The sequence below is a fragment of the Eumetopias jubatus genome, unplaced genomic scaffold (assembly GCF_037043125.1).
Source record: "Eumetopias jubatus isolate StellerSeaLion01/CBP00866 unplaced genomic scaffold, mEumJub1_p1.0 scaffold_13, whole genome shotgun sequence".
Taxonomy (NCBI): Eukaryota; Metazoa; Chordata; class Mammalia; order Carnivora; family Otariidae; genus Eumetopias; species Eumetopias jubatus.
In genome coordinates this window covers 57,112,708-57,125,913 of record NW_028274819.1, presented here as the reverse complement: position 1 = coordinate 57,125,913, position 13,206 = coordinate 57,112,708, and the positions used below count along the sequence as shown (strand labels likewise).

Genomic DNA, 13,206 nt, shown 5'->3' with positions numbered 1-13,206 from the left:
CTACTACGTGCTGGGGTGTTGGCCTGTTTTCCTTGATCTTGGGAGGGGTCCTCTCTGCCTCTAGGATGCGAACGTTTGTTTCATTCCCTAGATTAGGGAAGTTCTCAGCTACGATTTGCTCAAATACATCTTCTAGTCCTCTTTCTCTCTCTCCACTTCCTCCGGGATTCCAATTATTCTGACATTGGAACGCTTCATGGTGTCACTTATTTCTCTGATTCTATTTTCATGGATTCTGAGTTGTTTTTCCCTGGCCTCCTCTTTCCCCTTTTTGTCTATTATATTGTCTTCCAGGTCACTTATTCATTCTTCTGCCTCACTTACCCTAGCTGTTAGATAGATTATCTAGATTGGATTGGATCTCATTGATAGCATTTTTAAGTTCTGCCAATTCAGCTTTCATTTCTGCTCTTAGAGACTCTATGTTGCCATTAATTGATTTCTCCATTCTAGCCATTGTTTTCACAATTGCTGGCCTGAATTCCACCTCCGACATCTTGGTTATATCTGCATCCATTTGTAAGTCTGCGGCATAAGTCATAATTTCTGAGTCTTTTCTATTTTGGGGGCTCCTCCTCCTAGTCATTCTGTTGATGGGTGTTTGAGGGAATGTATAGAGTCCAAATTATTGACCAGAACCCAAGCGAGATGCACCTGTTTTCTTGGGACCTTAGGGTTGTTGGCCTCTTGTTTTCCCAGCCTGTCTTCTGGGGGAGAGGCCTGCCGCGCTGTTGCTCAGGCAACCCTGTTTGGGCGGAGTTGCCCTGCCTCCCTGTGGCGGGGGATGGGCTCAGCGGGAATCAGTTTTTGGGGCTTTTGTTCTCTGGCGGCTTTCCACACCTCTTCCGCGAGTCAGAGCAGAAGAGACCGTTTCCAACCCTCTGCCTCAGAGCAGAGAGACTGCAGTCTGTTCTTCAGTGAACTCTCCAGGCCACACACCGTCTCTGTTTCTGTCTGTGCTGGTATAAACTGCAGCAGCCTGGGTTGTGCGCCCCCTCCACAGCGCTCCCAGTCCTGCCTCCAGGTTGGAGCGCTTCTCTGCCCTTTGTGCTTCTAAAACCGCCAGCCGCCCCTAGATCACATGCGCGACCCCGCTGCTCTGGGTTTCCGCCCTGGGGGCTGCCCTAAGGTCCTTTCCCCCACCGCTACCAGTCTGCGAATCTGTGCCCCGTCCCCAGCGCGCAAGGCTCACGGGCAGTGTAGGATCCCCACAGCCAGGCTCCTTCCTGCTGCCATTTATCCCCCAATATCTGCCTGCGGAATCAAGGCTCCCCGCTTCCTACCTTGAAACCAATTGCCTGTGATATTCTGTTTGTAGAGATCTAGATCTTCTTACATCTCAGGCTGGTTTCGTGGGTGCTCAGGGTGGTCTGATAGATATCCAGCTCAATTCTGGGGACCAGTTGAAATAGGGTCCTCTACTCCTTCACCTTCTTTCCTAGTCCTCTAGAGTCTTCATTTTTTATTGTACCTCATTAATAGCCTTTTTGATTTCGACTTGATTAGATTTTAGTTCTTTTATTTCTCCAGAAAGGATTTCTCTAGTATCTTCCATGCTTTTTTCAAGCCCAGCTAGTATCTTTAAAATCGTCATTCTGAACTCTAGTTCTGACATCTTACTAATGTCCGTATTGATTAGGTCCCTGGCAGTCGGTACTGCCTCTTGTTCTTTTTTTTTGAGGTGATTTTTTTTCCATCTTGTCATTTTGCCCAGAGGAGAACAGACGAATGAGAGAACAAAATGCTAACAGGTTAACAACGACCCCAGAAAAATATACACTAAACAAATCAGAAGAGACGTGAAACTGGGGGAAAGAAAGGAAAAAGAAAAAGATTAAAAAAAATATGATCAAATATGGTCAGGCTGGTGCATAGATCAGTGCCACACACTAGATTTTGGGCATATTTTGGTTTGTTAGAAGAAAGTGCCTCCTGAAATTTTAAAAGAAAAACTTATATATGTACAAAAATAAGGGTAATTATGATAAAGGGATGGAATATGACTGTACAGATGAAAAGTATAAAAGATTTTATAAAAGGAATCGATAAGTTGGTTGAAAAAAGAAAGAAGAGGAATTAAAAAAAAGGGGGAGGTAGAGAATGTGATCAGGCAAGAGACTAGAAGAAAGCCATACACTAGAGATTTAGGGTATATTTTCGTCTGTTAGAAGAAACTGTATCCCAATATTTTAAAGTGAGAACTTATGTGTATGTGTGTATATATATATATATATATATATACACACACACACACAAAATAAGGTTAACTACTATGAGGGGATAGAATATGACTCTAAAAATGAAAAATAAGATTTTTTTAAAAAAGGGATTGATAAGATGTTGGTTGAAAAAGGGAAAAAGAAAAATTCAAAAAAAAAAAAGAAAATTAAAAAAATTAACTTTGAACGACTAAAGAATCAGGGGGGAAAAAGCCATGAATTCTATATGCAGTATTCCCCTAGTGCTGGCATTCCAACATTCTCATTGATGTTTAGGTTAAAATTGGTCTTGGCTGGCTGTTCCTGCTGATCTTCTGGGGGAGGGGCCTGTTGCTGTGGTTCTCACGTCTCTCTGCTGGAGGCAGAACTGCCCCGCCCTTGCCCGGTCTGGGCTAAGTCACCTGCTTGGGTTTGCTCTCGGGAGATTTTGTTCCCTGCAAGCTTTCCGTTCAGCTTTGGAGGACAAGAGTGAAAATGGTGGCCTCCCAATCTCCACCCCTGAGGAGCCGAGAACTCGGACCCCGCTCCTCAGTGCGCCCCCAGAAAAAAGCAGTCAATCACTCCCGTCTCCCTGGTCTCTGGCCGCACTCCGTGATCACCTGGCCTGTGACAGAGCGTTTCTATCTCTAGCACACGACCCCGTGTGCAGTCTCCAAACCCAGCAGATCCCTGCGGTGCGCTCCCATGCCGCTCCTCCCGGGGGAGGAAGGGGAGTCTCCCTGGATCTGCCGCTCATTGGGTCCCTGCTGGAGAAGCAGTGGCCTGACTGTCTCTTGCTTACATTTGAGACCAAGGTGTTAGATTTTAACCTTTTAATGATTCTAACAGTTCAGGAAAATACAAAATAATATTCGTCTCAAAAGTACGTATAAAAGTGGGGGGAAGCTCCTGCAATACAGAGTTACTGTTAAAAATCAATAATTCTGACCCATCCTGGCAAATATATATTTAACTTTGAGCATTACCATCCTTTATTTCCATGATAAAATGGAGATATAAGAATGTGCTAATTCTGACTGGACTGTCAGAATTAAAACACTAGAACAGATATCTACAAAACCCTATAATCTTCCTTTGCTGCAGTTAGGCACCAGTAACTTTGAACACAGGCTCCACTACAACTTGCTATGTGGCTTTGGGCAAGTCACTTAACCTCTCTGAGACTCAGTTTCCTCATATGTAAATTGAATAATAATATATATTTATTATTAGGAGGATAATACGAATACCCTTAATTCATAGGACTATAGGTAAAAACCAAATAAGGTAAAGAATACGGGCGCCTGGGTGGCTCAGTTGGTTAAGTGTCTGCCTTTGGTTCAGGTCATGATCCCAGGGTCCTGGGATCAAGCCCCATGTCGGGCTCCTTACTCAGTAGAGAGCCTGCTTCTCTCTCTCCCTCTGCCACTCCTCGCTTGTGCTCTCTCTGTCAAATAAGTTAAGTAAAATCTTAAAAAAAAAAAAAAGATAAAGAATAGAAAACACAAGACATTGCCTCACAGTAATGAGTATCCTATAAATATGAGCAATTATTATTACACTCAGTCTTTTTTTTGTTTGCTTGTCAGAAAGAGAAAGAGGGAATACAAATGGGGGAGAGGTAGGCAGAGAGAGGAGCAGGCTCCCTGCTGAGCAAGGAGCCTGATGCGGGACTCAGTCCCAGGACCCTGGGATCATGACCCGAGCTGAAGGCAGACGCTTAACCGACTGAGCCACCCAGGAGTCCCTACACTCAGTCTTTTAAATGGGATAGAAGTCACTGTTTATAATTTTACCTGTTTATAGGCTGATGATAGACTTCCTGGCACTTTACTCTATCATTAAGAAAACACAGATGGGAACATATTGGGAGAACTCTAATCTCCCTATCCTTTTACCATATGCTATTAATAATATACATCCATAGGCTTTACATAGCATATCTACGGTAAAATGTAGAATTATACAGTGAATGAGAGTTTTGGAATCAATGGATTTTAATTCCAACATCACCTGTCACTAGCTGTGTGAACTTAAGAAAGGTATTTAATGTCTCTGACCCTGACCTAGAGTCTCCTCAACTGTAAAATGTCAATAATAATAGTACTTACCTCACAGAATTATTGTGGTGATTAAATAACATCACATCTATATAGTGATAAGTATGGTAACTGAAACATTAAAGCTATTAGTAGTATTACTTCTCTTTTTAGAAAACTGCAAATGCCCTGAACCCCTCTAAAACCCTATAGTGTTCTCATTTTAAAAATCGATGACCTTAAAAAAAGATATGCAGAAATACATGCTACAGGTAGCAGGCAATTTGAGTATAATAAAAATTCCAAAGCACCATAAGAAATGTGTCTTTTCACAAAAGAGAAGACCTCTTAAAGGCAATTTTTGTATGTACACAGCTACCTAGTTATTTGGAGTCACTCAACAGACTGTGGAAATGGACTTTGCTCACAATGTCTCATGACTTTAAGTGGCATTATCCCAACAGACTCTCATGTCTAAAAATCAATATGCAAGGTGTGTTGCAGTGCAGACAGTTTTAACAATCACTGCCAACAATATACAGTGTTTTTTTCTATAGTGTTTCACATGAGAGTATCAGTTTTCCCAAATGAATGCTAAGCTAGAAGCTACAGAAGTCTTTATGCTTTAGCAATGATGCCCATGACATTAGACTGATAACCATGGAGATGATTCATTCATTCAATAAATATTCATTCAATGCTTACTGCACCCCAGACATTCTACCATGCTCAAAGAATAGAAGAATATTTAACACAGTGCATGGGCAATGTCTTCCCTCAGAGATCTTAAAGTCTAGAGGAGGGGATAAACTAATAATTACAATGCCATAATGGAAAAACAGGATGCTATGGAAACAAATAGTAGTACATCTAACCAAGGGGGCAGAGGTAGGAAAAGGGAAAGGGAGCCAGTGAAAAATTTCCTGGAGAAAGTAACATTTAAAAGAGGCTTAAATGCAGGCAAGACAGACTGAAGCATATTTAAGAAACTAAAAGAAGTTCTTTATAGCTGAAGCATTCAGATTGATGTGGGTCATAGGAGGCCTTTGTAAGTCATGCTGAGTCAGGATGTGACATAGGAATTTGCACATATAATAAAAATCAAATGCTTTAAAACAATCAATTGTTTTGATTGTTCTATATTATCAGCAAAAAGTAGAACATAAAATTTAACCGTATTTATAATAGTATAATAAAATATCAAAAAATAGAAATAAATTCAATGAATCATAGGAAACATCCATGTATTAACAGTTTATTTCAACCATGTTTTGTAAAGAAGATTTTTTTTTTTTAAGATTTTATTTATTTGACAGAGAGAGACACAGCGAGAGAGGGAACACAAGCAGGGGGAGTGAGAGAGGGAGAAGCAGGCTTCCTGCTGAGCAGAGAGCCAGATGTGGGGCTCGAACTCAGGACCCCGGGATCATGACCTGAGCCGAAGGCAGACGCCCAACGACTGAGCCACCCAGGAGCCCCTGTAAAGAAGATTTAATCAACAAAGGCATATACCATTTTCTTGGGTTGGAAGACTCAATACTGTAAAGATGTCCATTATCCCCAAATGTATTGATAAATATATTAAATGTAGTCCCAATCAAAATACTAGCCAGATTTTCTTTTCTGTGTAGAACCATATGAAAATGCAAAAAGGATAAGAATAAGCCAGTTATTAATCATGCTAACGGCCACAGATTCTATTTATATGAAATGTCCAGAACAGGCATAACCATAAAAACAAAAAAGCAGATTTCCATCCTAAGATGAAGAAAGGTGATCTTGAAAAAGAATAACTAAGCGGAAGAACTTTAACAGATATGAAGACCAATTATAACACGAAAGAAATCAAAACAGTAAGACAATGGCAAAGGAACAGGCAAATAGATCCACGGAACAGAGGGTCCTGTAACAGACATATAAGTACATGGCCACCAGTTTATGACAAAAGTGAACCTGCAGTGCAAGGGAGAAAGGTTTTTAATAAATGGTACTGGGTCAACTGACTATTTATATGAAAATAATGAATCTTATCTGACATCATGTACAAAAAATCCAAACCTGGTGAATTATAAATGTAAAAAGTAAACAGTAAAGTACTTAAAAAATACAGAATAACACTTTTATGGCATTAAAATCAGCAAATATTCCCTAAACTGGACATAAAAAAATCTTAACTATAAAAGGAAAGATTGATAAAATGGAATTTTTGTTCATGTAACGGTATCAATAAAGAATGAACTAGCAAGGGGGCCTGGGTGGCTCAGTCAGTTAAGCGTCTGCCTTTGGCTCAGGTCATGATCCCAGGGTCCTGGGATCGAGTCCCACACTGGGCTCCCAGCTCAGCAGGGAACATGCTTCTCCCTCTGCCTCTCCCCCTGCTTGTGTTCTGTCTCTCTCTCAAATGAATAAATAAAAATCTTAGGAAAAAAAAAAAAGAATGAACTAGCAAGCCACAGAATGGGAGAATACATTTTTAAATGTATATTCAAACAAAGAACCCTTATCTATAATATATAAAGAACAACCGTTCCCCCCCGCAATAAAAAAAGCCGGTGGGGGGAGTGGGTGGGGGCAGGTGGAAAGGTCATGGCAGGAAGACTTCAGCAGGTACTTCACAAAGGAGTGTATCCCAGTCAGCAAGAAACATGAAATAGTGTTCAACTTCATTAGTTTTCAGGGATATCAAAATTAAAACTGCGAGGAGATACTACAACATACCCACTAGCTAGACTAAAATACAAAAGACAAAGTTCCAAGTGCCGACAAGGATACAGGATAAGAGATCTGATACACTGCTGGCTGGAGAGGAGGTAAACTGGGCACAAGTGCTTTGGAAAACTTTTCGACACAATCTACTCAAGCTGAAGATATGCCTCTCTTGTGACTATGTAATTCTGCTCCTAAGTTTATACCCAACAGAAATGCATAAAAAAAAAAAATCTTCATTAAGGGCGCCTGGGTGGCTCAGATGGTGAAGCGTCTGCCTTCGGCTCAGGTCATGATCCCAGAGTCCTGGGATCGAGTCCCGCATCGGGCTCCCTGCTCCTTGGGAGCCTGCTTCTCCCTCTGCCTCTCTCTCTCATGAATAAATAAATAAAATTTTAAAAAAAATCTTCATTAAGAAGCATGCCTGAAAAAGTTCATGGAAGCGTTATCTAATAGTTCTGAACTAGAAATTAGCAAAAGCCAGAATCAATAAATTCATATTTATATTTGCACAATGGGATACTATTGGCAGTAAAAATGAACTAAGACTACAGTACATGCAGGTTAGGATGAAACTTACGAACAAAATATTGACCAGAAGCCAGCACATAAAATGCACATATTATATGATCTAACTTGCCTAAAGTTTAAGATGAAGCAAAACCAATTTTGATGTAATAAGTCAAAGTAGTGGTTAGTCTGGCTGGAGATGTCCTAAACAGAAGGGAACATGAGGAAGCTTCTGAGATTCTGGGCTTCTTTTAATGCTCTATTTCCCAGTGGAGATGCTGCCTGTGTAAGTGTGCTCATTTTGAAATTTTGAAATATAATGTGTGTGTGTGTGTGTGTGTGTGTCTTTCTACACGTTTCTGTATGTATCACCTTCAAAATACTTCCCAATAATTTTTAAAGTCGTATCAGCATATCTGTACAAAGATGACTATTTGAACCTATGGAGAAAGAAAAAGGAAAACTGAATGTAGAGGTTAGTCTGTTTATATGGTTATTTTTACTCACCTTTGTCCTGTAACGCAATTTGGTGCTTATGCAGTAATGCCACCTCCCGTCCCAAAGCTTTCTTCTGTCTTTCCAGTTCATTTCGAAGCACCAAAATTTTTAATTGCAAGCACTCACTTTGTTTTCTCTAAATAATTAAAAAGCACAGGTAAAATTTATGGCTATGAAAGTCATGACTATGAATAATTATACATGCACAGTGTCTCCAAATGAATAATGGTGTAAAGCACTTTAAAATTCATCTAATTCATAGATCTCTTGAGTAACTTAATTATCAGCACCTGTTATTTTAATGAAAAGAATACAGATGTAAACAAAGAATAAACCTGAAGTCTGGGGACAGTTCTTTCTAAGAACCCAAAAAACACTATAAAATACCTCAGGCCTCTTTACTGAGATCACAATACAATTAAGACAAAAATTAATTTTTAGAAATGGAGTTCTCAAAAACTTAAACACAGAGATACCACAGGACCCAGCAATTCTACTGCTAGGTACATATCCAAGAGAACTGAAAACATGTTCATACAAAAACCTGAATATGAATTTTTATAACAACATTATTTATAATAGCCAAATGGTGGAATCAATCCAAATGTCCATCATCTGATGAACAGAAACAAAATGTGGTACATCCGTGCGATGGAATATTATCTAGCAATAAAAGAAATGAAGTACTGATGAATGCTACAACATGGATGAACCCTGAAAACACTATACTGGGGTGCCTGGGTGACTCAGTCAGTTAAGTGTCTGCCTTTGGCTCAGGTCATGATCTCAGGGTCCTAGGATCCAGCCCCATGTCGAGTCCCTGGTCAGCAGGGACTCTGCTTCTCCCTCTCCCTTGGCTGCTCCCCCTGCTTGTGCTCCCTCTCTCTTACTCTCGCTCTCTCAAATAAATAAATCTTTTAAAAAATTAAAGAAAACACTATACTAAGTGAAAGAAGCCAGTTTTAAAAGGCCACAAACTCCATTTATATAGAAATGTCCATATTAGGCAAATCCATAGAAACAAAAAGTAGATTTCCATCCCTGCTAAATTGAACCAACGTGCTCTAATATCCCACAGATTTCAGAGAAAGTCAAGCAGGGACCTGGGGCTTTCACCCCCTCCAGGTGGTAACCAACCATATTATCAGTGGACACCACAAGGGAAGACTGGATTTACAGGAATAATGAGATAATCCTCTCCCTCCCTGCTGGGTGATATCAGAGGAGGCTTAGTGGAGAGTGAGAACTTTCCTTACTACACAGTGTTAATGAGGCCAGCCTATTCAGCATGCTATCAGTGGAGGCCATGTGAGGAACAATATCAAAGTATTCTTGTACCTCTTAGCCGGGTCAGTAGTAGTGGAGGCCTAGTGGAGAGCTGGAACTCCCAGGCCTGGTCAAAAGTAGGGATGACCTCCTCCCCCACACTCCTGACACTTGGGTGTCAATGGAAGCTGCTTGAGGAACCTGGACTTTTATACCCACCTGGCAGTAATGAGATAGCATCTCTCCCTTCCCTATCAGAGAAAGAGGTGTCAGAAAAAGCCAGATCAAACAGGCTTAAATAAGATCTAGAGACTCATAACATAATACCCAAAATGTTTAAATTTCAATCAAAAATCACTCATCATATCAAGAACCAGAAAGATGTCAAAGTAAATGAAAGAGGATAATTATGAGATACCAATACTGAGGGGCACCTGGGTGGCTCAGTTGGTTAAGCATCTGCCTTCAGCTCAGGTCATGATCCCAGGGTCCTGGGATCAAGCCCCACATCGGGCTCCCTGCTGAGCGGGGAGTCTGCTTCTCCCTCTCCTTCTGCCCCTGCTTTGCTCTCTCTCTCTCTCTCTCTCAATAAATAAATAAATAAATAAATAAATAAATAAATAAATAAATAAAATCTTTTTTAAAAAGAGAGAGAGAGATACCAATACTGAGATGACAGACATGTTACAATTATCTGACAAAGACCTGGAAGCAGCTATCATAAAAGTACTTCAATAACAATTAAGAACATCCTTGAAACAAATGAAAAAATAGAACATCTTGGTAAAGAAATAGAAAGTCTCAGTCAAGAAATTGAAGCTATAAAGGGCAATCAAATGGAAATTTTATTTCATTTAGCATAATCCCCTCCAGTTCCAAAAAAAATAAAAAGGCAGTTTTAGAGCTGAAAATATCTAGAATAAAAAACTTAGTGAATGAGCTCAACAGCAGAATGTAGGAGACAGAGAAAAGAATCTTTAAGCTGGAAAACAGAACAACAGAAACTACCCAATCTAAACAAGAGAGAGAAAATAGACTGTAAAAAAAAACAGAGCCTCAGGATCTGCGGAACTATATAAAAAGATCTAATATTTGTATCCTCCAGTACAGGGAGGAAAGAAGAAATAAAGCAGAAGTGAAAAAGTACTCACAGAAATAATGATGAAAAACTTCCTAAATTAAGCAAAGAAATACATCTACAAATTCAAGAAGTTAATGAACCCCAAAGAGAATAAATTAAATGGAGAAAAATCACAAAATAAATAAAACCAAAAGCCGGGTTCTTGAAAAGGCCAATAACTTTGATAAAATTCTAGCCAGGCGAACCAAGAAAAAGAAAAAAGAAATTACTAGTATGAGGAATGAAAGAGGAGCCATCACAACTGATCCCACGGACATTAAAAGAATAAGAAAAGAATACTATAAACAACTCAATAGCCACAAATTTGGTAACTTAGATGAAATGGACCAATTCCTTGAAAGACAATCTACTAAAACTCACGCTAGGAGAAATAATCTGAAAGGGCATATATATGAAATAATTAAATTAATAACTAATAGCCTTTTAAAGTGGAAAGTACCAGGTCCTGATGGTTTCACTGGTGAATTTTACCAAGCATATAAATAAATAACACTAATTCTTTAAACTCTCTTCGATCTAGGAGGCCAGCATCACCCCAATACCAAAATCAAACAAAGACATTACTAGAAAGGAAAATTACAGACCAATCTCTCATAAACACAGATGCAAATTCATCAACAAAATCAACAAATCAAATCCAACAATGTATAAGAAGAATTATATGCCATAGCCAAATGGAATTTATTCCATGTATGTAAGGCAGGTTTAACATCCAGTAATCAATGAAATTCACCATAGCAATCAGGCAAAAAAGAAAAGTCATATAATCATATCAAACACCCATTTATGATAAAAACTCTCAGCAAACTAAGAATAAAGGAAAACTTCTTCAACTTGTAAAGAATATTTGCCAGAAAACTTAGAGCCAACATCATACAGATCCTCCTCAACTTATGATGGGGTTATGTCCCAATAAAACCATTGTAAGTTAAAAATATTGTAAGTTGAAATACATCTAATACACCTAACCTACTGAACACCACAGCTTAGCCTAGCCTACCTTACGTGTGCTCAGAACACTTATGTTAATCTCCAGTTTGGCAAAATCATCTAACACAAACCCATTTTATAATAAAGTGCTAAATATGTCATGTAATTTATTGAATACTGTACTGAAAGTGAAAAACGGGATGGTTGCATGGGTACAAAATGGTTATAAGTGTATCAGTTGTTTCTTCTCATGATCACATGGCTGACTGACAACTGGTTTGTTACTGCTGCCAGGCATCATACCATATATTGCTAGCTTGGGAAAAGATCAAAATTCAAAATTTGAAGTATAGTTTCTACTGAATGTGTATCACTTTCATACCATCATAAAGTCAAATCTTACATCAGGGATCGTCTATACTTAATGGTAGAAAACCAGATGCTTTCTCCCTACACTGGAGAAAAAGGCAAGGATGTCTCCTTTCACCACTCTATGAAACGTGTACTGAAAATCCTAACTATGCAATACAATAAGAAAAGGAAATAAAAACTATCAGACTGGGAAAAAAGAAATAAAATCATCTTTGTTTATAGATGATTTGATTATAAATGTAGAAAATCTCAAAGAATCAACCCCCATCAAAAAACAAAGCAAAACCCAAAGCCTCCTGGAACTAGTAAGTGATTATAGCAATATACAAAAGCCCATTTCTTTCTTATGTAACAGCAAGGAACAATTAGAATATGAAATCTAAAACACAACATTACATTAAAATTAAAAAATGAAATACTTAGGTATAAACCTAACAAAATATGTACAAGACCTAAATGAAGAAAACTGAAAATGTGATGAAAGAAATCAAAGGATTTGATGAATGTCCATATTCATGGATAGGAAGACAATATTATTAAGATATCTATTTTTCCCAATTTGACCTACAGATCCAGTGAAATCCCAGCAAGTTATTTTGTTGATACTAACAAACTGATTCTAAAGTTTATATCAGAAGGCAAAAAACCCAGAATAGCTCAATACTGAAAAAGAACAAAGTTAGAAGACTGACACTATCTAATGCTAAAACTTACCATAAAGCTACAATAATCAAGACAGTTTGATTTGGACACAAAATAGACAAATCAATGGAACAGAATAGATAGCCCAGAAACACATACACACACAAATATAGTCAACTGATCTTTGTCAAAGGAACAAAAGCAATTCTATGGAAAAAGGACAGCCTTTACACTAAATGGTGCCATAAGTACTGGACAGCTACATACAAACAAAACAAAATGAAACAGAACATTTAGATACAGACCTTAAACCTTTCATAAAAATTAACTCAAAATGGATCACAGAACTAATGTGAAATAAAAAAATTATCATATACAGGGTGCCTGGGTGGCTCAGTACATAAAGAGTCTGACTCTCAATTTCAGCTCAGGTCATGATCTCAGGGTCATGGGATTGAGCCTGCATCAGGCTTTACACTCAGCCTGGAATCTGCTTGTCCCTCTCCCTCTGCTCTTCCCCCCTCCCTCTCTCTCACTCTCTCAAATAAATAAAATCTTTTTAAAAAATTATATAAATTCTAGAAGATAACACTAGAAAATTTAGGTGACTAAAGTGGAGATGACTTTATATACAACATCAAATGCATGATCATGAAAGAAGAAACTAAGTTGGCCTTCACTAAAATTAAAACTTCTGCTCTGCAAAAACCACTATTAAAAGAATGAAAAGATATGCCACAAACTGGGAGAAAATATTTGAAAAGCACTTATTTGATAAAGGAATGATATCCAAAATATACACAAAAACTCTGAAAGCTCAACAATAAATAAACAACCCAATTAAAAAATGGGCAGAAGATCTGAACTGTCAGCTCATCAAAGAAGGCAAATAAGCATATGAAAA

The 13,206-nt window shown here is 38.5% G+C and overlaps 1 protein-coding gene across 2 annotated transcripts in view; it reads right to left on the bottom strand.

Moving 5' to 3' along the window:
* Positions 1–13,206, bottom strand: part of UVRAG (UV radiation resistance associated) — a 327,746-nt gene that overhangs the window by 157,013 nt on the left and 157,527 nt on the right. For both annotated transcript variants that reach the window (XM_028115861.2, XM_088017675.1), the window contains one exon: positions 7,961–8,087. In XM_028115861.2, the coding sequence (XP_027971662.1) occupies positions 7,961–8,087 (127 nt within the window). The remainder of the gene's footprint in view (positions 1–7,960; positions 8,088–13,206) is intronic.